Source organism: Tachyglossus aculeatus, chromosome 2 (assembly GCF_015852505.1).
Source record: "Tachyglossus aculeatus isolate mTacAcu1 chromosome 2, mTacAcu1.pri, whole genome shotgun sequence".
Classification (NCBI taxonomy): domain Eukaryota; kingdom Metazoa; phylum Chordata; class Mammalia; order Monotremata; family Tachyglossidae; genus Tachyglossus; species Tachyglossus aculeatus.
This window is the reverse complement of record NC_052067.1, coordinates 89,301,866-89,328,878: the sequence shown is the minus strand read 5'-3', so window position 1 is coordinate 89,328,878 and position 27,013 is coordinate 89,301,866. Positions and strand designations below refer to the sequence as shown.

General features: G+C 43.6%; 1 protein-coding gene across 8 annotated transcripts in view; it reads right to left on the bottom strand.

Moving 5' to 3' along the window:
* Positions 1–27,013, bottom strand: part of PTPRK (protein tyrosine phosphatase receptor type K) — a 703,591-nt gene that overhangs the window by 418,354 nt on the left and 258,224 nt on the right. For 7 of the 8 annotated variants that reach the window (XM_038759712.1, XM_038759671.1, XM_038759663.1 and 4 more), the window contains exon 1: positions 11,716–11,986. In XM_038759712.1, the coding sequence (XP_038615640.1) occupies positions 11,716–11,979 (264 nt within the window). In that variant the 5' untranslated portion in view covers positions 11,980–11,986. Of the gene's footprint in view, positions 1–11,715; positions 11,988–27,013 lie in introns of those variants that run through there. The other variant, XM_038759705.1, reaches the window with a different exon arrangement.

The window sequence follows — 27,013 nt, the reverse complement described above, 5'->3', positions numbered from 1 at the left end:
CAAACAATTGCTCCTGCTCTAGCTCTCGCTCTCCAATAGCATTATTCTTAGTCCTACAACACAAGAACCTAAGCCCACACCTAATAATACTCGGCAACAGCACCAACAGACTGAACGTACCAATTTTCAAGTAAAGGTAACTCAGCTAGGAGAGTTATCAGCTGTTTCCAAAATTATGACCACTAACAATGGGTCTACTGCCCACAGCCCTTGAGACTTCTGAACCGTTGCAGCTGAGAAACCGCCATTCCTTAATCTCCCCTTTCTCTGTCCCTACTCTGCCTAGGGCTAAGTACACAATGGGGAACAGAGCAGGTGTGACCGCCAGACAACCTGGTGACAAAGACCTGTCTTTTTGCAAATCAATAATTGCCTGCCTTCACCAACTCTGCTTCCTGTTTACTCCTGAACATCCGTCTCCTTGTTCTCAGGGATCTGCACTGAAGTCAGTGATTGGTCAATGGAACCACTGGATTAGGCAATTATTTCTGCTGACAACCTCACCTGTAACTCCATTTCTCTGACCTCACCTTGTCCCCTTAATCCCCTCATCCTTGTTCTTCTTTCCCAGTAATCCCCTCATCCCCTTCCAACTCCCTGGAACTGCCCCCTTCCCTCTCCCCTAACCCGTTCCTGTCCTTTTCCAGTGTCTCCTGCCCCCTGCACCAGATCAGCTCACTCCCATCCAACCCCACCCCACCCCTCATACTATTCCTATTCCACGTTCCCCTCGCAAGTGTCAAAGCCACATGCAGCCTGTGGAACTCCCCGTTCCATTATAGGAAAGCTTCCTTTAATCCTTGATCTCTTCCTGAACCAATCGCGGCTCCTCCTCACATTTAGGGAAAACTGGCTCGCCCCAGATGGCATTGTCTTTTTTGCAGCTCTCTCTAGAGGAGGCCTCATCTTCTCCCACTTCGCAAGACTCAGTAGGAAAGGGGGAGGAGTTGGTTTTCTACTTGCTCGCCACTGCCACTTCTGCATTCCTCCCATTCCTCCCTTTCCCTTCCATTGAAACTCCTCAACTCCTATCACATCTTGCTCCAGCCCACCTCACCCAGTCACCAACCAATAGGTGTTCAATCTCTTCATGTCTCGTCACTGGACAATCTCTACCCTCACCAACTCTGAAATTCTTCTATCCAAATACAACCTCCTCACCAGCCTTCTCTCCCACAGCGAATCTGTCCTGTTCTCCAACAGAGAACTTCAATCTTTTGATCCTCTTCAATTTTCTAAAGACATCGTGTTTTAAGTGGTCTTCATACCCAAACTGCCTACCCTTAATGCACAAATTGACAGCCTAAATACCACCCTCTCTACTGAGCACTACTCTCTCACTCCCTTGTCCCTCCACTGCTCTCATACCACTGACCCACAGCCCTGGATCACCTCCACAGTATGCTTCCTTTGCTCCTGTGCTTGAATTGTGGAGTGCTACTGGGGGAAATCCAGACTCCTACCTGATCTCATCAATCTTATATTGATCCTTGCCTGTTTCACTTCTGCCCTCTCCTCCACGAGTAACAATACTTTTCCACCCTTAATTGACTCCAATACCCACTGCCTGTACCAGCTGTTCCAGATGTTTGACTCCCTCATGCCCCCTGCCCCCTACTCTCCCCCATCTCTTTCCCCTGATGACTTGGTCTTATACTTCATTCATGACAGTGAAAGCATCAGGCATGATCTCCCAGAGAAAAGCCCAGTGGCAGAATGGTAAAATAGGCATCAGTGCAACAGAAATAACATGGAAAAGATTTAATTCATTTCCCCTTCATAATAATAATAATAATGATGGCATTTGTTAAGTGCTTACTATGTGTCAAGCAATGTTCTAAGCACTGGGGGAAATACAAGGTAATTAGGCTGTCCCACGTAGGGCTCACAGCCTTAATCCCCATTTTACAGATGAGGTAACAAGCACAGAGAAGCTAAGTGACTTGCCCAAAGTCACCCAGCTGACAAATGACGGAGCCAGGATTAGAACCCACAACCTCTGACTCATATGATGGACCACCACTCTTCCCATCTTCAAAGCCTATTAAAAATTACAACTCCTCCAAAAGACCTTCCCTGACTAAGCCCTTATTCCCCCAAATCTGTCTATCTTCAGTTTCACCAATGCATTTGGATCTGTACCCTCTAAGTACTTGATGTTCACCCCATCCTCAGCCCCACAGCACTTATGTACATAGTCATAATTTATTTGAATGACTGTCACCTCTTAGATTGAAAATTCCTGGTGGGCTGGTAATGTATCTATCGTCTGTGTTGTATTTTACTCTAGCGAGCACTTAGTATTGTGCTCTGCACACTGTAAGCGCTCAATAAATACCATTGATTGATTTTCAGTCTGTCACCAAATTCTATCAGTTCTACCGCATGACATCGTTTAACTCCACCCCTTCCTTTCCATCCAAACAGCTACCATGCTGAACCAAGCACTTATCATGTCCTGCCTAGATTCCTGCCTCAGTCTATGTATCCACGTATGCACACAGTAAGCGCTCAATAAATACGATTGAGTGAATCCATATTTTTAACGTCCTTCTCTCCTTTCAAGACTGTAAGCTCCTTGTGGGTAGGGAGCCTGTCTACAAATCCTGTACTGTACTCTCTCAAGCACTTAATACAGAGCTCTGAATTCAGTAACACTCAATTAATATCACGGATTGACTGCAACTCTTAAAGGCAACAGTAGGTTCTTAAGAGCACAGGCTTTGGAGTCAGAGGTCATGGGTTCAAATCCCAGCTCTGCCACTTGTCAGCTGTGTGACTTTGGGCAAGTCACTTCACTTCTCTGGGCCTCAGTTCCCTCATCTGTAAAAAATGGGGATGAAGACTGTGAGCCCCTCATGGGACAACCTGATTACCTTGTATCTACCCCAGCGCTTAGAACAGTGCTTTGCACATAGTAAGCGCTTAACAAATACCAACATTATTATTATTATTATTATTATTATTATAAAAGGTGCTACTGCCCCCTTGTGGCTGACACTAACCACCATTCACTTGCCCCATTTAATAATGATGATATTTGTTAAGCTCTTACTATGTGCCAAGCACTGTTCTAAGCACCGGGGTAGATACAAAGTAATCAGGTTGTCCCAGATGGGGCTCATAGTTTTAATCCCCATTTTACAGACGAGGTAACTGAGGCCCAGAGAAGTTAAGTGACTTGCTTAAAGTCACACAGAGGACTAGTAGCGGAGCAGGGATTAGAACCCATGATCTCTGATGCCCAAGCCCGTGCTCTTTCCATTAAGCCACGCTGCTCCACCGATCAATCAAGGGTATTTACTATGTGCAGAGCACTGTTGTAAGTGTTCCAGATTTGTATCAAAACTACTGGGGGTGCCAGGATTCAGCCAGACTGATAGGTCCATCCAACTCAGCATTCAGTCAGTAACAACGTACTTGGAGACACGGCATGATGACAGGCCTCTTTAACATCCAACCTCATTGCTTGGGATGGTTCCACTTACCATTCCTGTAGAACCACGTGAATTGACCTGTTTTGCAAACTGCTCTCGTTAGATTATAACATCCTTGAACACATGCACTGCCTATCTTTCTTTTTTTTTTGTACTCTCCTAAACATTTAGCCCAATGTTTGGTATGTTGTAAGAGCTCAATAAATATTACTGCTTGATTGATTGACTGATTTTCAATCTCTAATTCTCTGGGGCAGGTAGTCCACTTCAACCTTACACAGCCTCTCCCAAATTAATCCACTGGCCCTGCTATCTTGAGCTCAGGCAAACTGATGATATGTAAATCAAAGAATTTATGCAAAGTAAGGGATCTCTGTATCATTCAGGTAATGACACCTGGTTGGCAGCAAAACTGGCACGGGGCAAAACACTCCCCTATCTTCCCATCCATTCCTATCTAAAAGCTCTTCAGTTTGTAATAATAATAACAATAATGATTGTGGTATTTGCTAAGGGCTTACTAAGTGCCAAGAACTGTATTAAGCACTGGGGTGGATACAAGCAAATCGGGTTGGGCACAGTCCCTATCCCTCTTGGGGCTCACAGTCTTCATCCCCATTTTACAGATGAGGTAATTTAGGCACAGAGAAGTTAAGTGACTTGCCCTAAAACACATAACATTCATTTCATTCATTCAATCGTATAACAGGCAAGTGATGAAGCTGGGATTAGAACTCATAACCATCTGTCTCCCAGGCCCACGCTCTAACCACTATGCCATGCTGCTTCTATGAGATAGCAAAGGCCAGAGGTTAAATTCACTTTCTATTTCACCTCTCATATCAACATCCTTCTCACTCCTACTCAAATCCTGGGTGGATTCTCACAGAGTATTATCACCTGTTTAAATGGTGTCAAAGAGGCACTGACTTCAAAACAACAGAATCTCACCTGCTGTAAGAAGCTCCTTAGATCCCAGCTGCTAGCATGGGTAGCTGGTTTCTTGTCTTCTGAAAGGGGCATGCTGGGCGAGGGCACACACATTCTTTACTAAGCAAATTAATACTTCACCACAACTCCCTTAAAGTGAAGGTGGGAAAATGCTGTGGACAGGTAATGCTGCAAGGTGCCTTGACAACCTCGACACCTGATTCTGAGCAGGGAGTGACTGTAAACTAAACTTTTTCAAAGAACACTTTTTACCTCCACCTTCCCTTATTTCCCGGCTTCAAGGATTCTTGGACTGTTTTTCAAAAAAAATCGTCACAAATTCTAATGCTAAACTATTTTTAAAATCAGGCGTTCGTGTCATTTTAATATTGCCTCAGCCATGACTGTTTTTTATCTAAACTGTTAGACCTGAAGCTCTTTGAGGGCAGAGATTAGGCATACTAATTCTGTTGTGTTCTCTTAAGCACTTAGTACAGGGCTCTGCCCACAACGGGTACTCGATCAATACTATTAACTGATTAGATTCCAAAGGGGAATTGATGCTATGTGTTGGAATGAAAAAGAGATTATGACAAAGTGGCAGAAACCTACAGCCATCAGAGCAATCAGTCACAAAAGCTGTCCACACTCTGAATGTCACCCTTACCCACCATTCCACAGTCATACCTTCAAGTGAAAGTGCTTCAAAAGGTATAAAATAAAAGCACACCACTGTCATTAATCAGTAATGGAGTGTTGACAATAGACAAACATCTCTTCCAAGAAGAGTTACAAAGATTCTAAAAACAGTGACTAAAATTAAAAAATAGCCACTCTGATGGGCATATTGTAGATGTGATGAATAGAAAGCACAATTTAATAATATCATGTACTAAAAGGAAGAAAACCAACATTCGTCTATAGCAAAGAATCCCAAGACAGCTAAAGGGTTTACCTGGGAAGACTTTTTTTTTTTAAATGGTATTTGTTAAGCATTTACTATGTGCCAGGCACTGTACATGCTAATCAAGTTGGATACAGTCCCTGTCCCACATAGGGCTCACAGTCTCAATCCCCATTTTACAGATGAGGTGACTGAGGCCCACAGAAATTAAACGACTTGCTCAAGGTCACACAGCAGACAAGTGGCAGAGCCGGGATTAGAATCCATGCTCTTCTTAAATCCCAGGCCTGTGCTCTAACCACTACACAAGGCTGCTTCAGGACTTCAAGGAGGAAGGAGTGAAGGGCTCCAGTTGGCAAAAAAGAGAAGAAAGGACATTTGCGGGATTGATAAAGATACATTGCATTGCTGAGGCAAGGAGCTACATTCAAGAGACAGTGAGGAGCTATGCTTGTAGGCTTTACTTGGTCATTTTCTATGCATTCCTGCTAGCATCTAAGTTGCCGTAACAAACAAGAAGTCCTGGCCACAGTCCAGCTAATTAATAATCAAAAGCAAAACAGGGAATAGAAAGGGACATGCAAAAGTTTGGCGTTCGCATTCCGTGAGAAAATCCATTTTGTTCTGTTACTGAACACTTATTTCTGGGCAAATTCCCACAGCACTCATCACACATTATTGTGGTGACTAATGGAGTGGACCCAGTTAATGGACAAACAGCAGATAACATTCCCACTAATCGATCTGGGGAGCGATAGCTGTGTGGATCATTTGGTAACAACCTCTCTGCTCGGATGAAGGCAGGGAGGTCCAATCCCACCCCAGACTTTAGACTAATTCAGGCAATTTGGTTGGGTGCATATGGGATCTTAAAGGACAATGCAGCGAGAGAGACCACTGAAGAGGTAGGAGGATTCAGCAAGGTTTTTCCTGATCACTCAGTTGGGAATTTATGGTTTTTGGAGGAGAGTAAGGAAAAGCAGGACACATTGGTGGTCCTAGGTCCTAATAACAGAATGGGAGAAGAGATACGGGACAGGGAATGTGCCTACCAACTTTTATATCGTACTCCATCAAGCACGTACTACAGTGCTCTGCCCAAGTGCTCAATACATACCACTGATTGACTGATAGGAATATGCAGGATTGTAAAGCTAGAGTAGATTGGAAGCACACAGTATGTGGGAAATATCATGGAAAATATAGATGAGGTGGTGCTGCTTCATATATTGCCGGGATACACCTGGACTGTATCGATGAGAATCACAGCAACGTCAACACCACTCTAAAGCAATATTTTCTCTTGTTCATTTTCTTGGCCCAGTCCCCATACGCACAATACACATGGGGCTGCAGAGAAGGGGAGGGAACAGAGAGATGTGGTCAGAACAGGAGCCAGGGTGGTTGAGGCACTGGCCCTGACAATAATAATAATAATAATAATACCACCACCAGACGGGGACTACTCAGGCAGCAGAGACAGCAATGGGTCAGAGGTTTCAGGGTGAGAGAGACAAAAGCTCATAGAAAAAGAGCCAACTAGAGATAATTTTAATAACCCAGCCAGGAATTTGAACAAGCAAGTATAAAGAAGGAGAGACAACCAAATCTTAGATCCTTCACAATTTCTGGTTTGCTTATTTGACACACTATATGAGAAACAGTGAGTCCAAAATGGATAGAGAATGGGCCCCGGAGTCAGATGCTAAACCCTGCTCTACCAATGGTCTGCTGTGTGACCTTGGGTAAGTCACTTTACTTCTCTGGGTCTCAGTTACCTCATTTGTAAAATGGGGATTGAGACTGTGAGCCCCATGTGGACAGGGGCTGTGTCCAACCTGATTAGCTTCTATCTATCCCAGCACTTAGTATAGTGCCTGGCACATAGTAAGTGCCTGATAAATACCATTACAAATCAGATTTTGATCTCCAAAACAAAATGGGCCAAATTGGCTTGCCAAAAAGAGTACCTAGTTAGTGAGTCAATCATATTTATTGAGCCCTTACTGTGTGCAGAGCACTGTACTAAGCACTTGAGAGAGTATAATATTAACAGATTTCACCTACACAGTTTTTATATAGTTTGAATTAATAACCAATAAATCGTATTTGCGTGCTTACTTTGTGCAGAACATGCAACTCAGAACTCGAAAGATTACAATACAGTTGGAAGACATGATCCCTATCCTCAAGGACTTTATAGCCTAGTTAGGGAGACAGACATTAAAATAAATCAAATGTGAGAGAAGTAAGGGAATGCAGGGGGGTGGGGGTATGTTGAGTATCTAAGGGCTTAGGAAGCAAGACTAAGTGGATGGATGAGGTGATTGATACCCTGAAAACTGAAATGAGTAGTGGCTTTTTCATGTGATTAGATATTTAAATTCAAGAAATGATCTCATCTTATTTGATAACTCATGTCTAAAAGAGCTGCAGAAAGAAACAAGTAGTATAAATAAAAACAGCAAGCCGGTGTCGGAACTTGCCAAGCACAGCTCAACCCAAAGAAAATATCTCCACTTCCAGATTCTGATCTACAACAAAGAGATTTTGATTATAGGTTCCTTGTAGCAGAACCACCTTTCATTTGTGACAATGCAACTTCCAAAATGCATTATAAACCCATTTTGAACATGTAGGGACATTTCCCTCCCTGCTTGCTAAACACACGACAGGTACACATGTAACCTACAGAGTTAATGAACTGAAGTATCGTCACACAAAATAAAATTGAACAAAAGAGGCATTCATACTGTGTACTGTAAATCAGTTTTAGAACATGGCAAAAATGCAGCCCTCTTAAAATAATCTTTTTAACCTCGAGCCCTCAAAGCCACCTCCTTTAAATACACACACACACACACACACAGCAACCTATGAAACAAAAAATTCTCAACCGAAGACAGTCATGTAGTTGTCCACTTTACATGGATTTTCATCAAGATAAGTTTTTCTTCATTTCTACAGGATCCTAGGTTGGCATTCGGTTGGGTTAACAGACAACCTCAAAAAATGATCATTCTTCAGAATAAACATTCTATTTAAATAGTCAATATACAACTTCAAATGTTTGTTTGCCTGTTTTTAGACAGATCAGAGTCCAAAGCAGTGGAGGCGATTTTAAAGCAGAGATTTATATAGGTTATTTAAAGGACTTACTAGATTTAAGATCAAAAGTAGTTCTGCCTTTTTTTGTCTTATTTTCCCATGGATATATAAACTTAATCTTTGTGTGTGTGAAAAGGTTTCACACTTGCGGGTAAAGAGAGCATATGTGTGTATTTTTAGTAGAAAGAGAAGGGGAAGATTAAAATTTCAATCTAGTTCCAATTTAAATTCCATAATTCAATATTGTAACTACTCATTCACTTCACTTCCTTCATTTCATAGGTTTAATTTGTAGTTCCATTTCCCTCCGTAAACAGCAAAAAGCCCACACCATTTTGTTTAAAAATTAAGTACAGGAAAAACTTCTGAAAGAGTCGACAGATGATATAATTGACCATAATGGCCCTGAAACGATGTGCCTACGATCCTCTCGGAAGAATCAGAAAGGCATTTGAGTACATATGGCTCATTGGGTAACTCCTTAGGTAGTTTTAATCTAATGGATCTGAGTTGCTCCTCTCCAGCATTTGTTGAAATGCTTCTCTGAGGGTCCATTGATTGCCACTGAGCTCACAGCCTATTTATGGGATTTCCCTCAGAAATGAAATCCATAATCATCAGTTAACTTTCAATTAATATCTTCTGTGGGCCCACTGGGGTCATAATACAGACTTGGATGCCTGTGGTATCAGAGACATTATCTCTGCCCTCTAAGAGCTTCCCATCTAGAAAATGAAGGAATGCTCTGAGCATTCCTAAAACACATGCATGACAAAAGGAAGAAAGTGCAACTTAAGATGAGTAAAGGAATAGAGAGATTTACTGGGGATACAGCTTTATGCAGTAAGTATATAATACAAAGCACACTGCTGCATGTTTTACAGACTGTCTAGAAATCAGATAAACACAACTATTCCAGATGTATACATAGGCTTATATGGGATCCTAGTAAGTTATGTAGAAACGCATGTTAAAAAAAACAAGAATTTAAATATTTGGGTATTTCATGAAAACAAAATCTTCATAGATTAGGGTCTTCACAAACACTTTGGGTTTTTGGCAAATTCTAGTTCCTGATCCTGAATATCTACAAGTGGAACTCTGTAAGAGAGAGGCTGTGGGATAACTTCCCTACTGCTGACTGGGCTTAATATTGATTTTTATTACAGATTTAACACTCATTCCATTTCTAAACCTTATCCTACCCCACAACCAATTTTGGGCTTGAAGTTATCATAGAAAAACACAGTAAGTTTCTCGTGGCCTGGGATGTGCCTACCAACCTTATTGCACCATACTCCCCAAATATTTAGTACAATGTTTAGTACATAGTCAGTGCTCAATAAATACCACTGATTAATTGGTTTTATTTATCTCCTCGATGACCTACCCCCCAAATAGACATGATGATGACCTTTAAATGAGCCACTGTGTTTTCAGAGAGTAGTTACATGAAAGAGTTGAGAACAACCCTGTCTCCTCTACTTTTTTTAAAAATGGCATTTGTTAAGCCCTTTCTATGTGCCAGGCACTGTTCTGAGCGCTGGAGTGGGTACAAGCTTATCAGTTTAGACACAGTACCTGTCCCACCTGGGGCTCCCACTCTTAACCCCATTTTACAGATGACGTAACTGACGCACAGAGAAGTGCAGTCTCTTGCCCATGCAGCAATCATGCAGCAGAAAAGTGGCGGAGCCGACAATAGAGCCCAGGTCCTCACTCCAAGACCCGTGCCCTATCCACTAAGGCATGCTGCTTCTCACTGGCTAAACCGTTATTAAAGGTTCGATGAACGCATGTGAAAGTGGTTGTAGAGAATCAGAGTCCGAAGAAAAGGAGGTTAGAAAACACATTCTGTAAAGAAATGACAAAGGAGCTGGGGTTGTTCAGTTTGGTGATAAGGACAAGAAGCCACTTCAAAAGTGTCTTCAACTCCATGAGCAGTGCACTGACCAAAACCATTCTCTACGACTACTGAGTTCTGAAAGAGAAGAACTTTTAGCTTTTAGACAGCTTTTAGACTGTGAGCCCACTGTTGGGTAGGGACTGTCTCTATATGTTGCCAACTTGTACTTCCCAAGCGCTTAGTACAGTGCTCTGCACACAGTAAGCGCTCAAAAAATATGATTGATGATGAAGAAATAACTTACAAGGGAGAGTTCAACTGGGTATTTGGGAATAACCTCTTGGCTTCTGAGGTGATATGAAACCATCAAATAAATGCTCCTTGAGGGCAGGGATTGCAGCTTTTACCTTTATTGTAGGTTGTCACAACAAAATAGTCCAGTACTTAGCACACAAAGGTCCTCGATGATGACAGCACTAATATAGTTCTCTATAGTAGTTGTGGTCCTTCTAAACCACTAAGAAAACAATGACAACCAACTGCTCGGCTCGGTGTAGACATTCACACCGTGACTAAGGCCACATCTCTCAATGCCTCCTCCAGCTCTAAGGGTCTATAATACCCCAACCAGAACTCCACAGGCAAGAACAGCTTGGCAAAGAAATGTCTTGGAGGGTCCTTCAACAAAAATACCAGCGGTCCTGATCTTATCCCTTCTCGTCTTTGGAAGAATTGCCTGAACATGCAGACATCTATCTGATCACCTTGTAGCCTCCCCAGTGCTTAGAACGGTGCTTTGCACGTAGTAAGCGCTTAATAAATGCCATTATTATTATTACTAGTATTGATAAATACGATTGAATGAATGCATTCAGGTTCTCGCCTGTCCCGCCATCGACCCCCGGCCCACTTCATCCCCCGGGCCCGGAATGCCCTCCCTCTGCCCGTCCGCCAAGCTAGCTCTCTTCCTCCCTTCAAGGCCCTGCTGAGAGCTCACCTCCTCCAGGAGGCCTTCCCAGACTGAGCCCCTTCCTTCCTCGCCCCCTCATCCCCCTCTCCATTCCCCCCATCTTACCTCCTTCCCTTCCCCACAGCACCTGGATATATGTATATATGTTTGTACATATTTATTACTCTATTTATTTATTTTGTACATATCTATTCTATTTATTTTATTTCGTTAGTATGTTTGGTTTTGTTCTCTGTCGCCTCCTTTTCGACTGTGAGCCCACTGTTGGGTAGGGACTGTCTCTAGATGTTGCCAATTTGTACTTCCCAAGCGCTTAGTACAGTGCTCTGCACATAGTAAGCGCTCAATAAATACGACTGATGATGATGATGATGATGATGATCTGATAAACCCAGGAATTTCAGAAGCCCAAGAGAGTTAAGATTTCGAAAGGAGGAGTTTGACTCCCCTTCTCTGCCCTCCAGGTGTGTAGGATTGTGCCACCAAGCTCTGCAGAAAAATGAGGACGACACTGGTTTACCTGGTACTCGTTAGGCCAGAAGGTGCTGACAGCCAGTTCAGCCCGGAGCCACTCTCTGCCCGTAGAGCCAGTCACGTTCCAAATCGGATTAGCCAGAGGACCCTTATTCACCCGCACCAGGATGTTCAGAGTTCCGGGATTCAGTCCCTGCTGGCCATACAGCAGGTAGCTGAAGTCAATGCAGTGAGTGTCATTCTCTTTCATTGTCGGAAGCTGAAGTCGGGCTTTTTCTCCAGGGTCGTGATCTGAGGCATCCACGATCATGTACGATCCTGAGAATAGATTAAAGGACGGGAATAAACACAGGGAAATAGTTTCTTAAAAAAACAATACGTTACAGAACTCAAAGGAATCTCTGGACGATAAAAGAGAAATCCTGAATCAGCTTCAGATTTAACAATATAAACAAGCATTTAATATCTTTGTTTACTATTATTACGGTAATCGTTAAGCACTTACTATGGACCAGGTACTGCACTAAGCGCTGGGGTGGATACAAGCAAATTGGGTTGGACGCAGTTCTTGTCCCACATGGGGCTCACAGTCTCGATTCCCGTTTTATTCAATCAATCAATCAATCGTATTTATTGAGTGCTTACTATGTGCACAGCACTGTACTAAGCGCTTGGGAAGTACAAATTGGCATCACATAGAGACAGTCCCTACCCAACAGTGGGCTCACAGTCTAAAAGGGGGAGACAGAGAACAGAACCAAACATACCAACAAAATAAAATAAGTAGGATAGAAATGTACAAGTAAAATAAATAAATAAATAAATAAATAAATAGAGTAATAAATATGTACAACCATATATACATATATACAGGTGCTGTGGGGAAGGGAAGGGGGTAAGACGGGGGGATGGAGGGGGGACGAGGGGGAGAGGAAAGAAGGGGTTCAGTCTGGGAAGGCCTCCTGGAGGAGGTGAGCTCTCAGCAGGGCCTTGAAGGGAGGAAGAGAGCTAGCTTGGCGGATGGGCAGAGGGAGGGCATTCCAGGCCCGGGGGATGACGTGGGCCGGGGGTCGATGGCGGGACAGGCGAGAGCGAGGTACAGTGAGGAGATTAGTGGTGGAGGAGCAGAGGGTGCGGGCTGGGCAGTAGAAGGAGAGAAGGGAGGTGAGGTAGGAGGGGGCGAGGTGATGGACAGCCTTGAAGCCCAGGGTGAGGAGTTTCTGCCTGATGCGCAGATTGATCGGTAGCCATTGGAGGTTTTTGAGGAGGGGAGTAATATGTCCAGAGCGTTTCTGGACAAAGATAATCCGGGCAGCAGCATGAAGTATGGATTGAAGTGGAGAGAGACACGAGGATGGGAGATCAGAGAGAAGGCTAGTGCAGTAGTCCAGACGGGATAGGATGAGAGCTTGAATTAGCAGGGTAGCAGTTTGGATGGAGAGGAAAGGGCGGATTTTGGCAATGTTGCGGAGCTGAGACCGGCAGGTTTTGGTGACGGCTTGGATGTGAGGGGTGAATGAGAGAGCAGAGTCGAGGATGACACCAAGGTTGCGGGCTTGTGAGACGGGAAGGATGGTAGTGCCGTCAACAGAGATGGGAAAGTCAGGGAGAGGACAAGGTTTGGGAGGGAAGACAAGGAGCTCAGTCTTCGACATGTTGAGCTTTAGGTGGCGGGCGGACATCCAGATGGAGATGTCCTGAAGGCAGGAGGAGATGCGAGCCTGGAGGGAGGGGGAGAGAGCAGGGGCAGAGATGGAGATCTGGGTGTCATCAGCGTAGAGATGATAGTTGAAGCCGTGGGAGCGAATGAGGTCACCAAGGGAGTGAGTGTAGATTGAGAACAGAAGGGGACCAAGCACTGAACCCTGGGGAACCCCCACCGTAAGAGGATGGGAGGGGGAGGAGGAGCCTGCAAAAGAGACTGAGAAAGAACGACCGGAGAGATAAGAGGAGAACCAGGAGAGGACGGAGTCTGTGAAGCCACTCATTCACTCATTCAATCATTTTTATTGAGCGCTTACTGTGTACAGAGCACTGTATTAAGCGCTTGGAAAGTACAATTCAGCAATAGAGACAATCCCTGCCCACACCATGTTTACAGTCTAGAAGAGGGAAGATAGACAGCAAAACAAGTAAACAGGCATCAATACAAATAAATAGAATTATGGATATATACACATCAAAACAAGTTAATAGGCTTTAATATATATACATTGAATTACAGATATGTACATATATACACAAGTGCTGTGGGGCGGGGAGGGGAGATAGAGCAAAGGGAGCGAGTCAGGGCAATGCTGAGGGGAGGGGAAGCTGAGGAAAGGGGGGCTTAATCTGGGAAGGCCTCGGAGTAGGTGAGCCTTCACAGATGAGCACTTAGAACAGTGCTTGGCACATAGTAAGCACTTAACAAATATCGTTATTATTATTATTATGAGGTAATTGGATGCCCAGAGAAGGGAAGTGACTTGCCCAAGGTAACAGAGAAGACAACTGGCAGATTCAGGATTCGAACCCATGACCTTCTGATGCCCAGGCCCCTGCTCTATCCACTAGGCCAGGCTCCTTCTCAGAGTTGTATTAGAGAAGCAGCGTGGCTCAGTGGAAAGAGCCCGGGCTTTGGAGTCAGAGGTCATGGGTTCGAATCCCAGCTCTGCCAATTGTCAGCGGTGTGACTTTGGGCAAGTCACTTAACTTCTCTGTACCTCAGTTACCTCATCTGTCAAATGGGGATTAAGACTGTGAGCCCCACGTGGAACAACCTGATCACCTTATAACCTCCCCAGCGCTTAGAACAGTGCTCTGCACATAGTAAGCACTTAATAAATGCTATTACACACACACACACACACACACATATATGCACACACACTATTAACTTCTTTAGGGTTATATTTAAAGATACTGGTCAGAGACCCTTCCTTGACCTTTTCTTTTTTACTTTCTATGGTATTCTTTTAAGTGCTTACTCTGTGTCAGGCACTGGACTAAGCACTAGGGTAGATACAAGCAAATTGAGTTGGACATGGTCCCAGTCCTTCATGGAGTCTCAATCCCCATTTTACAGATGAGGTACCTGAGGCACAGAGAAAGTGAAGTGATTTGCCCAAGGTCACACAGCAGGCAAGTGGCAGAAGCAGGATTAAAACCCATGACCTTCTGACTCCCGGGCCTGTGCTCTATATACTACGCTAAGCTGCTTCTATACTGTGTGCAGAGCACTGAAGTGGGAAGCAGCATGGCCCAGTGGAAAGAGCATGGGATTGGAAATCAGAGAACCTGGGTTCTAATCCCAGTTCCGCCACTTGCCTGCTGTGCAACCTTGGGAAAGTCACTTAACTTCTCTGTGCCTCACTTTCCTCCTCTATAAAATGGGGATTCAATACCTCCTATTTAGTCCAATTTGTACTTCCCAAGCCCAATTTGTACTTCCCAAGTGCTTAGTATAGTGCTCTGCACATAGTAAGCGCTCAATAAATACGATTGATGGATTGATTAGAATGTGCTGCCTGTTGCCAGTGCCTGACCTGATTATCTTGTATCTACCCCAGCACTTACAACAATGCTTGACACAGAGTAAGTACTTGAATACCATTAGAAAAGAAAATAGGTGCTTGGGTATCCTACAGAGGAAGTAAAAGTTGTAATCCTTCCTCTCAAGTATTTTACCGTCTAATGGGAGCAACCCACCTGCTAGACACAGCTCTACACACACAATTGAGTTTAATCCACACATGCAGTTTTGTGACTAGCCTAGAGAAGAGGTGTTAGACACACTCAGATTTGTATTCTAGATTGACAATTGTGTCATCACCTACCCTCCTGTACTTGGATTTACAATCCCTTCAAATTAAGGAATGAAATTCAATGTGTTGAATCATTAGCCTCCATTATCTGAGCCTCACTCTTTTCTGAGATGGAACCTCCTTAATCAAAATGTATTTAAAATTCATCAAGCTCTGCCTTCTCTCACCTCTCCCGCACTCCGACTGTCAACTGGAGCTAGGTAACAGGCAGGAATTCATTCCTCATCTTTAGATTGACCAAACTCTCCTCAGTAACCTCATTCACAACCTCCTAAATAGTCTCTTTATGCAAAATTACCATTTATACTAATTCCTGTTGGGTGGGGAATATGGCTATGCAATTCTTATTTGTTCCATTTTACCATAAATTGAACAAAATAATAACAATAATAACAGCAGTATTTGTTAAGCGCTTACTGAGTGTCAGGCACTTTATTAAGTGCTGGGGTAATAATAATAACGATGGTATTTGTTAAGCGCTTACTATGTGCCAGGCACTGTACTAAGCGCTGGGGTGGATACAATCAAATTGAGTTTTGGACACAATCCCTCTCCCACGTGGGGCTCACAGTCTCATTTCTCATTTTACCTCAGTCTCAGTTACCTCATTTCAGTTAAAGTAACGGAAGCACAGATAAATTCAGTGACTTGGCCTCAGTCACAGAGCAGACAAGTGGTGGAGCGGAGATTAGAGCCCATGACCTTCTGACTCCAAGGCTTGTGCTTTTTCCATTACTCCACGTTGCTTCAGTCCATGTCCCACATTTTACAGATGAGGGAACCGAGACACAGAGGAAGTGAAATGACTTTCCCAAGGTCATACAGCAGGCAAGCTGCTGAGCCAGAATTAGAACCCAGGTCCTTCTGACACCTAGGCCTGTGCTCTATCCACGAGGCAGTTCTTGATTGGATTTGGTGGAGCTGAGCCAACATGGACTCAGATGGACCTATAATCACATCAATGGAAGGACTCAGACAATTCTTGAATATAATTACAAGTGCTCTGCACATAGTAAGCGCTCAATAAATACGATTGATGATGATGATAATTACGGTATCTTATTACTTTTGACATGCAAGTTATGTAATTAGCATTCCTTGGCTTTTGTTTTTAATCTCTAGGTCTTTGTTTGGTCTTCATGTGCATGATAAATCACCTCTTTTTCACATTTTTAAAAACTTTCAACCAATTTTAAATGTCGCAAGGACATGCAATACACCAACAGGAATTCAGTGAAGATAATATGGTCTGTTTTCTAAAATACAGTTTAGATCTCTGAGCATACACTGTGGGATATTAGATAATGGCTCAGTAAAAAATCAAACTAAACCCCATGTGACGTCAACCCCATGCGGTCTATTTTAAAACAGGCCTTGACCAATGGGTACAGATTTGGATAAGTCCATAGTTACCCACAGAGGCCAGGTACTTGAACAACAGTAGGGTCACATGCTTGACAAGTTCATTCAATCATATTTCTTGAGGACTTATTAAGTGCAGAGCACTGTACTAAGTGCTTGGGAGAGTACAATATAACAATAAACAGACACATTCCTTGCCCCCAACGAGCTTACGCTCAAATAAATCAATGCATGGACAAGGAGAATTAATCAACATTTTTCCCAGCCCCCACAAAAATGTTAAATTTTTAACCAGGATACTGAAGCTAATTATTATTAACCATTGTGGTATTTGCTAAGTGCTTTCTGTAAAACATCTAGCATTGTACTGGAGTAGATACAAGATAATCAGGTCAGATACAGCCCCTGTCCCACACTGGACTCACAGTCTAGGGAGAAAAGGAGAATACTTATTTAATCTCCATTTTCCAAATGAGGAATAATAATTATTATTGTGGTATTTGTTAAATGCTTACTATGTGTCAGGCACTGTTCTAAGAATATAATAATAATAGTAATAATGATGATGGCATTTATTAAGCACTTACTATGTGCAAAGCACGGTTCTAAGAACTGGGGTGGATACAAGCAAATCACTTTGGACACAGTCCCTGTCCCTCATGGGGCTCCCAGTCTTAATCCCCATTTTACAGATGAGGTAACGGAGGCACAGAGAATTGAAGTGACTTACCCCAGGCCACACAGCAGACAAGTGGTAGAGCTGGGATTAGAACACATGACCTTCTGACTCCCAGGCCTGTGGTCAGTCCACTACACCAGGGGGCTGGATTAAAAAAGCTAATCAGGTTGGACACAGTCCATGTCCCACATGGGGCTCACAGTCTTAATCCCCATTTTACAGATGGCATAAGTGAGGCAGAGAGAAGCGAAGCGACTTGCCCAAGATCACACAGCAGACAAGTGGTGGAGCCAGGATTAGCACCCACAACCTTCTAGCTTCCAGGTCCATGCTCTGTCCACTATTCCATGCTGTTTCTCTATGAGGGTATTTGTAGTAAGTGCATACTATGTGCCAAGCACTGTTCTAAGCACTGGGGTAGATACAAGGTAATCAGGTTGTCCCATGTGGGGCTCACAGTCTTAATCCCCATTTTACAGATTCATTCATTCATTCAATCGCATTTATTGAGCGCTTACTGTGTGCAGATGATGATGATGGTATTTGTTAAGCGCTACGTGCAAAGCACTGTTCTAAGCGCTGGGGGATACAAGGTGATCAGGTTGTCCCACAGGGGGCTCACAGTCTTCATCCCCATTTTACAGATGAGGGAACAGAGGCCCAGAGAAGTGAAGTGACTTGCCCAAAGTCACACAGCTGACAGTTGGTGGAGCCGGGATTTGAACCCATGACCTCTGACTCCAAAGCCCGGGCTCTTTCCACTGAGCCACGCTGCTTCTCTACAGAGAACAGAGCACTTAGTATAGAGCACTGTACTAAGCGCTTGGGAAGTACAAGTTGGCAACATATACAGACGGTCCCTACCCAACAACGGGTGAGGCACAGAGAAGTTAAATGGTTTGCCCAAGGACACACAGCAGACAAGTGGCAGAGCTGGGATTTAGAACCCATGTCTTCCAACTCCCAAGCCCATGCTCTTGCCACTAAACCACGCTGCTAAACTGGCACGGAGAAGTTAAGTGGCAGGACCAAGGTGCCCTCTATACTATAAACTCATTGTGGGCAGGGAACACGTTTAACAACTCTCTTATACTGTACTCTGTACTGTACACGGGTTCAAATCCCGGCTCTGCCAGTTGTCAGCTGTGTGACTTTGGGCAAGTCACTTAACTTCTCTGTGCCTCAGTTACCTCATCTGTAAAATGTGGATTAAGACTGTGAGCCCCCCGTGGGACGACCTGATCACCTTGTATCTACCCCAGCGTTTAGAACAGTGCTTTGCACATAGTAAGCGCTTAATAAATGCCATTATTATTATTATTATTACTCAAGCAAGCATTTAGTATAGTTCCCTGCACACAGTAAGCATTCAATAGTCTAGACTATTGAGCGGGGAATGTATCTATTTATTGTTATATTGTACTCTCCCAAGCACTTAGTACAGTGCTTTGCACAGTTAGCGCTCAATAAATATGACTGACAATGAAAATACCATTGACATATTAAGTGCCCAATAAATACGACTGATTGACTGACGCACAGTAGGCAACATTATACCAAAACCCACTGTAGCACTACTATTTTCTGATATTCTGTGGTTCTGCCTCAAATCTTATGAACGTGCCCCAATTAATATAATTAAGGTTCATTCAGAGTACTCTTGATTGCCCTCCCAGAAGCCTCCATTGTGATCGTCCACAATGACTTGCCAAGATGGCCTGGGAACAATTCCAATACCCTCATTGATGGAGCTTTTTGACAAATGAGAATGGAGGGTAGAAGGATATTTTACTAATTACTACACTCTTCCAAATCATCATGGCATCCAATTGATTGATAAACATATATTAGGGTTTGGACATGTTTCTTTAGAGAACATATTAGCTGGCTATTATTATGCCCTTGGCCCTAGAACAAATTTCCTGTAAATGGTAAATGAATTGGTTTGCACTCTCAATATTTTGGTTGAGAGAAACTACTGAAGTAATTTGCAGGCTCCAGGGCAATACAGTTGTTAAAAAAAAATTTAGGGCTCCATTATGGTTATTCTACTTGATATGTTTACTCGCTCAGCTTCAAATAAATAAAGCAGAATCTGCACCAATTAAGATTACCAACTGGCCCTAAACAACTCTATCTGGAGACTATGGAGCCAGGCATTTTCCTCCCACCCCTCATCAGTTTGATTTGTACTAACTGGACTGGAAGGTACAGTTGAGACGAAACTAAAGCTATCCTCGGCCTCTCTAAGACGATTTCACGAATGTGGATTAGCAAGAATGGACATAGGTCTAGTCACGACAAGCCAGCCCCTCCACTCGGCATTTTTGTGAAGGGGGTCAGGATATTCCCAAACATTCATCCAGTTCAACTTGTGTTGGGCCACCACCTCAATGGCTCCAGACTCGGATCACTTTGAATTTCTGGTTCAACCAGCAGGTTTAGGGTGGGTCAGTACAGGCTAAAAGGCCCAGTGAGGGACACTGTTGCTTAAATGCTCTGGATTCAATGTCTCCCATCTATAAAATGAAACTACTAATACCCACCCCAACTTAATTCACGGGGCAATTAACTTAATAATAATAATAATGATGGTATTTGTTAAGTGCTTACTATGTGCAAAGCCCTGTTCCAAGCGCTGGGCACTGTTCTAAGCGCTGGGCGCTTAATCCAGAAAGCATAAAACCACTCGTTCTGTTGGGCAAAAGGAGTCCCGGAAACCCAAAGTATCAACCACATTTTTGCTTTGCCCAGTGAAAGCGATGATACCAAAAAGTTACCTTGTGGCACAGACCAGTAATTCTCATTTTTAGACTTTGGATTTCAGTTGCAGATAAAGCCAGATTTTTACAGATCTCTCCTCAATTCCATTTCATGACCTACAGCCAATATCATGAAAAGGCACCAGAGAGAATCTGTAGTTATTTGTCACAAAGCCAAAACATCTGTTCAGCATTCTGTAAATCACTATTTTTTGGTAAACAGATCACCCCCAAGTGCAACACTCTGAAAAAGAAACCCCTTAACTTTAGGATTTCAAAATTCAAACCAAGTGTTCATAGTCTGCTTGACTCCACACTCAATTGTGGGCTACTGTATTAAAATAAGACTGTTTACTGAAATATTTTTTATCAACAATATTCAAGTAAGAACTGAACACTTGCAAGAGAATGAAAATAAAGCTATGCATTTTCTGTGGCTGATTTTTTTTCCGTGGCTGATTTTTTTTCTGTCACACTATATTAAGCTGACCAAGGCAAGACAACAACGTTATATTCTGATGTAATAAATTGTTTGCCACTCACAAACTAGCAGTTACTGCTATTATGAAAACGGAGGGTTTTGTGGGTAGGATTCTATTTTGAGCAAATTGCTAGATTGGTGCAAGAGATAAACTTTACATATACACAATGGGTTTAGTCCTCACTGCAAAGAACTAAAACAGCTAGCTAATACATTCAATATAAGAGGTTTTCAATGCAGTACATATACCACTAGGGTACCTCAAAAACAACTTGGGGTGTGGGAGTGGAAGGGGCACTGATTTTGACAAAAAAGGGAACAGACCCCAGATAACTGAAGCAGCATGATCTAGTAGATACAGCACAGGCCCGGGAGTCAGAAGGATATGGGTTCTAATCCCGCCTCCGCCATGTACCTGCTGTGTGGCCTTGGGCAACTCATTTTACTTCTCTGTGCTTCACTCAACTCATCTGTAAAATGGGGTTTAAGACTGTGACCCTCATGTGAGACAGGGACTGTGTCCAACCTAATAATAATAATGGCATTTGTTAAGCGCTTACTATGTGCAAAGCACTGTTCTAAGCGCTGGGGGGGATACAATGTGATCAAGTTGTCCCACGTGGGGCTCACAGTCTTAATCCCCATTTTTACAGATGAGGTAACTGAGGCTCAGAGACGTTAAGTGACTTGCCCAAGGTCACACAGCAGACTTGTGGTGGAGCCGGCAATCGAACCCATGACCTCTGACTCCAAAGCCTATGCTCTTTCCACTGAGCCACGCTGCTCCCTGATTTGCTTGTATCCACCCTAGCACTTAGAAAAGTGCCTGGCACATAGTAAGCACATAATAAATACCACAATTATTATTATTTATTATTAATTGAACCTAGATTGTAAGCTCACCAGAGACAGGGAATATGTCTGTTTTATTGTTATAGTATACTCTCCTAAGCTCTTAGTATAGTGCTCTGTACACAGTAAGCACTCAATAAATACGAGAGATTGACTGAAACTTGGTTTCTTTGATTTCTTTTAGACTTCTGTTCTAAGTTCTCCATAGCCTCATTCTTCTATAATTTTCCCAGGCAGAGACTACACCAGCAAGACAGAGAATATCAAAGAGAGCTCATTACATCCACTGGATCCTGCCTAGAGCCAGGTGGGAATGGAAGAGAAGTTTCCAATTAACCTCAGAAATATGATTGGTAGGAAATAAATGACCAAGAGATGTTTTTCTTTTTATCCTAATAAAATCAAGGACACTTGGTAACTAAAAGGATGCATTACAAAGCCATGCTGTTGTTAGCTTAAGAAAAAAATCCAAACCCATGATGTCAGAGCAATTTAATTCCAAAAAAGCCAAATTAATAAAACTGGAGATCAAGTTTGGAATAGTTTCTCATCCAATATGTCTTTTTCAAACTGTCCTGGGTATTAACTATGTAAGTAGTTAAACTAGGTGCTGATGGCTAATAGCAGGGCATACTTATGGTTCATGAAAGAAAACAACAAATATGATCACGCTTTAGGGCTCAACTAATTCCACACCTAAGTGCTCAAGCAATAGGTAGAAAATGAACACCTTTATTCTTACACTTTTAGAAAAGAATAGTCTTGAACATTAACTCTAAGAAAGAATTAACTGTTTAAAGGTCTTCCCAGTATATGATTCACTTAATTACAGAGTAATGGAAAATTGGCAAGGGTGCTATTACTACTGGTTAGTGGTTGCTATTACTACAGTGCTCTGCACATAGTAAGCACTCAATAAATACGATTGATGATGGTTTATGGAACTCACGAAAGGCTAGGAAGGTGGTACGGATGTGGAATAGAGACGATGAAGCACGCTGGAAAGTGCGGTCGAGTGGAAAAAGCACAGGCCTGGGAGTTAGAGGACTGGGGTTCTAATCCCAGCTCCACCACCTGCCTGCTGTGTGACCTTGGGCAAGTCACTTGATTTCACCGTGCCTCAGTTCCTCCGTCTGAATAAACAAGTATTAAATATATTTTCTCACTCCCTCTTATACTGTAAACCCCAGGTCGGGCAGGAACTGTGTCTGACCTAATTATAGTTTATCTATCCCAATTTAGTGCTTAGTACAGTGCTCTGCACACAGTAGGTGCTCGATAAATATGACTGAATGAATGAAAATAGATACTTGAACACCACAATTATTATTAGTAGAATTATATCGCTGGAAATATCTAAAAAGACCTTGGGAGAGAAGAGGCAGATAATTAGGCATCTAGGCCTGCCTGCCTTCCCCAGGCAGGGTCTCCCCTCTTTCACCTGGATGAGCCCCCGCAAAATCCCTCCAAGGGCCTCTCACTAAGCCTTTTAACCACTTCTTAGGTTGAGGGTGGAGGGGAGAGGGATGAGGAGAGGGACAGATGAGAGAATGAAATGAGGGAAAGGGAGAGGAGTTTCTGATGAGCAGTTTTGACAGTCACACCAACTCATAATGCAGAATAATAATTGTGGTATTTGTTATGCACTTACTAGGTGCCAGGCACTGTACTAAATGCTAGGTGGATATAAGCAAATGGGGTTGGACACAGTCCCCGTCCCACCATGGGGCTCACAATCTTAATCCCCATTTTTACAGATAAGGTGACTGAGGCACAGAGAAGTGAAGTGATTTCCTCGAGGTCACACAGCAGCCAAGTGGCAGAGCTGGATTACAACCCATGACCTTCTTACTCCCAGGCCTGTGCTCTATCCACTAGGCCACACTGCTTCCCATTTGCCAATTGTCGGTCTTCCATGGACGACTAACGCCCAAGTTCTCTGGACTTTGTACCAGTCAAGGAGAGACTGAGAAGGCTAGGACGGTGACTTCTAGATTGTAAAGCCCTTATGGGCAGGGATCATGTCTACCAACTCCACTGTACTGAACTCTCCCAAGCATTTAGTACCGGGCTCTGATAGAAAGTGGATAGTTAGAAAGTGGATCTGTGACCTTTGAACATTTAATATTCTCCCCAACCCCACAGCACTTGGGTATCTATCTTTAAATTCTGCATTATAAATTACTTATTTATTAGTATTAATATCTGCCTTCCTCTTCTAGACTGTATGCTCGTTATGGGCAGGGAACGTGATTGCTAATTCTGTTGTACTGTACTCTCCCAAGTGCTTAGTACAGGTCTCTGCACATTGATTGATTGAAAGGAAAATAAAATTTATTAATAATAATAATAATGGCATTTATTAAGCGCTTACTATGTGCAAAGCACTGCTCTAAGCACTGGGGAGGTTACATGGTGATCAGGTTGTCCCATGGGGGCTCACAGTCTTAATCCCCATTTTCCAGATGAGGTCACTGATGCATAGAGAAGTTAAGTGATTTGCCCAAAGTCACACAGCTGACAAGTGGTGGAGCCAGGATTTGAACCCATGATCGCTGACTCCAAAGCTTGTGCTCTTTCCACTGAGCCACGCTGCTTTTCCAGCTCCTAACCGGATCATCCGTGGCCTCCACCTCTCCCCACTGTCCTCTCTGACACTACCCCAAAGGGGAGTGGGCTCCCTCCCCAACCCGGCTCCACCCGCACCCCCAACTTCTTTCCAACACTAATAATAATAATAATAATAATAATAATAATTGTGGTATTCGTTAAGTGCTTGCAAGGTGCCAGGCACTGTACTAACTGCTAGAGTGAAAACAAGCAAATCAGGTTGGACACGGTCCATGTCCCACATTGGGCTCACAGTCTTCATCCCCATTTTACAGCTGAGGGAATTGAGGCACAGAGAAGTAAAGTGATTTGCCAAGGTCACACAGCAGACTAGTGGCAGAGACCAGGATTAGGTTCCATGATCTCCTGATTCCCAGGCCCGTGATCTATCCAGTACGCTATGCTATTCTCCAGAGATACGTCACCAGACGGCACAACAATATATCTATGACTAGAGAGAAGCAATGCGATGATGGGGATAGGGTTGGGTATTTTGGAAGGTTCAGTGGATTTCTCTCCCATTATTCTGTTACCCGGCAAGCAGTTCACTCCTGACAACAGTTTAGGTAACCCCAGAAAAACAATGAACACACCAGAAACTACCAGCATGAAAGAATGAGAAGTGTGATGCAGTAATAATGTTCCCTGCCCTGACAGGTTCGCAGCGGCAGTAATCAGAACTGCTGGGGTGGGGAGAGACAAACTGAAATCAACCCTTAGGCTCCAGCCGCCCCTGAATTCTTTTAATTTGTTCCAAAATGAATGCCCTTCAGGGTGCTATTACCTTCCTCTTACACTTATCCAGTCTGAAAAAGGGCCTCTGGATTCATCTTTGAGCCAAACTTCTGATGCGTGCCTAGAGACCTCGACGTGCTGTAGGGGAAGGAGCAGAACTCTGACAACCAAGAAAACCGGAGTTTAGTCTAGGCTCTGCCCTTGGCTCACGGACTGGTCCTCAGCGAAGACGAAATGAGATAATTGGTAGGAAAAAAATGAACACCTGAGACAATTTCCTACTTTCATTCATTCATTCATTCAATCATATTTACTGAGCGCTTACTGTGTGCAGAGCACTGTACTAAGCACTTGGGAAGTACATGTTGGCAACGTATAGAGACGGTCCCTACCCAACAATGGGCTCACAGTCTAGAAGGGGGAGACAAACAACTAAACAAAACAAGGAGACAGGTGACAGGTACTTTTTGTACAGACCAAAGGCTTTGTTGAACTACTTGACATTTTCCATGGGTATCTGGGATGTGTTCTCCCTGGAGGTGAAAGAAAAATGGACTCATGGTGAAAGGGGGATGATGGGAGAGGGGATGGGGTACGTAGGAATGCAAGCTTCAGCGGCTCCACTTCAATGCCCCCTTTAGCCCGGTGCGAACTCCCAACTTGAGTCCATACTTCAGTCTGCTGTCTGGATCATTTTCTTAGAAAATCGTTCAGTCCACGTTTCCCCACTCCTCAAGAAACTCCAGTGGTTGCCCATCCACCTCCAGAACAAAGAGAAACTCCTTTACCATAAGTTTGAAAGCACTCCATCACCTTGCCCCCTCCTACCCCAACTCTCTACTCTCCTACTACAACCAAGCCCGCACACTTCACTCCTCCAATGCCAACCTACTCACTGTCTTCAATCGCATCTAACTTGCTGCTGACTCCTCGCCCAGGCCCCACTTCTGTCCTGGAACGTCCTCCCTCTTCATATCCAACATCTTCAAATCATTATTAAAAGTACATTTCCCTCAAGAGGCCTTCCCTGACTAAGCCCTCATTTCCTTTTCTCCCACTCCCTTTCGTGTCACCTTTGCACTTTGATTTACACCCTTTATTCTTCCCTCCCTCAGCCCCAAAGCACTTATGTACACATCTACAATTTATTTATATAGTGTCAGTCACCCTCTAGGCTTTAAGCTCATTGTGAATAGGGAATATGTCTACCAACTCTGTTATACTGTACTCTCCCAAGCACTTAGTACAGTGCTCTGCATTCATTCATTCATTCAATCGTATTTATTAAGCGCTTACTGTGTGCAGACCACTGTACTAAGCGCTTGAGAAGTACAAGTTGGCAACAATAAGCACTCAATAAATATGATTGATTGACATTGATTGACTGACTGTGGGATCATCACAGACTTCCAGGCTGGACCTGAGGTCACATCCCAGCCCACACCCTCTGCTCCTCTGCCGTTAACCTCCTCAATGTGCCTCGTTCTTGCCTGTCCCACCGTCAACCCCTGGCCCACGTCGTTTCCCTGGCCTGGAATGCCCTCCCTCCGCACATCGGCCAAGCTAGCTCTCTTCCTCCCTTCAAAGCCCTGCTGAGAGCTCACCTCCTCCAGGAGGCCTTCCCAGACTGAGCCCCCTTTATCCTCTCCTCCTCCCCATCCCCCCCGCCCTACCTCCTTCCCCTCCCCGCAACACTTGTATATACTTGTCCAGATTTATTACTGTATTTATTTTACTTGTACATATTTACTATTCTATTTATTTTGTTAGTGATGTGCATAGAGCTATAATTCTATTTGTTCTGATGATTTTGACACCTGTCTATATGTTTTGTTTTGTTGTCTGTCTCCCCCTTCTAGACTGTGAGCCCGTTGTTGCGCAGGGACTCTATATATGTTGCCGACTTGTACTTCCCAAGTGCTTAGTACAGTGCTCTGCACACAGTAAGTGCTCAATAAATACGATTGAATGAATGAATGAATGAACATCCTGCCAGTTGAAAGGGCAGGAGCAGTAGGAGCTCAGGCTGACTTCCAGCCTTCCATCCAACTGGCTCC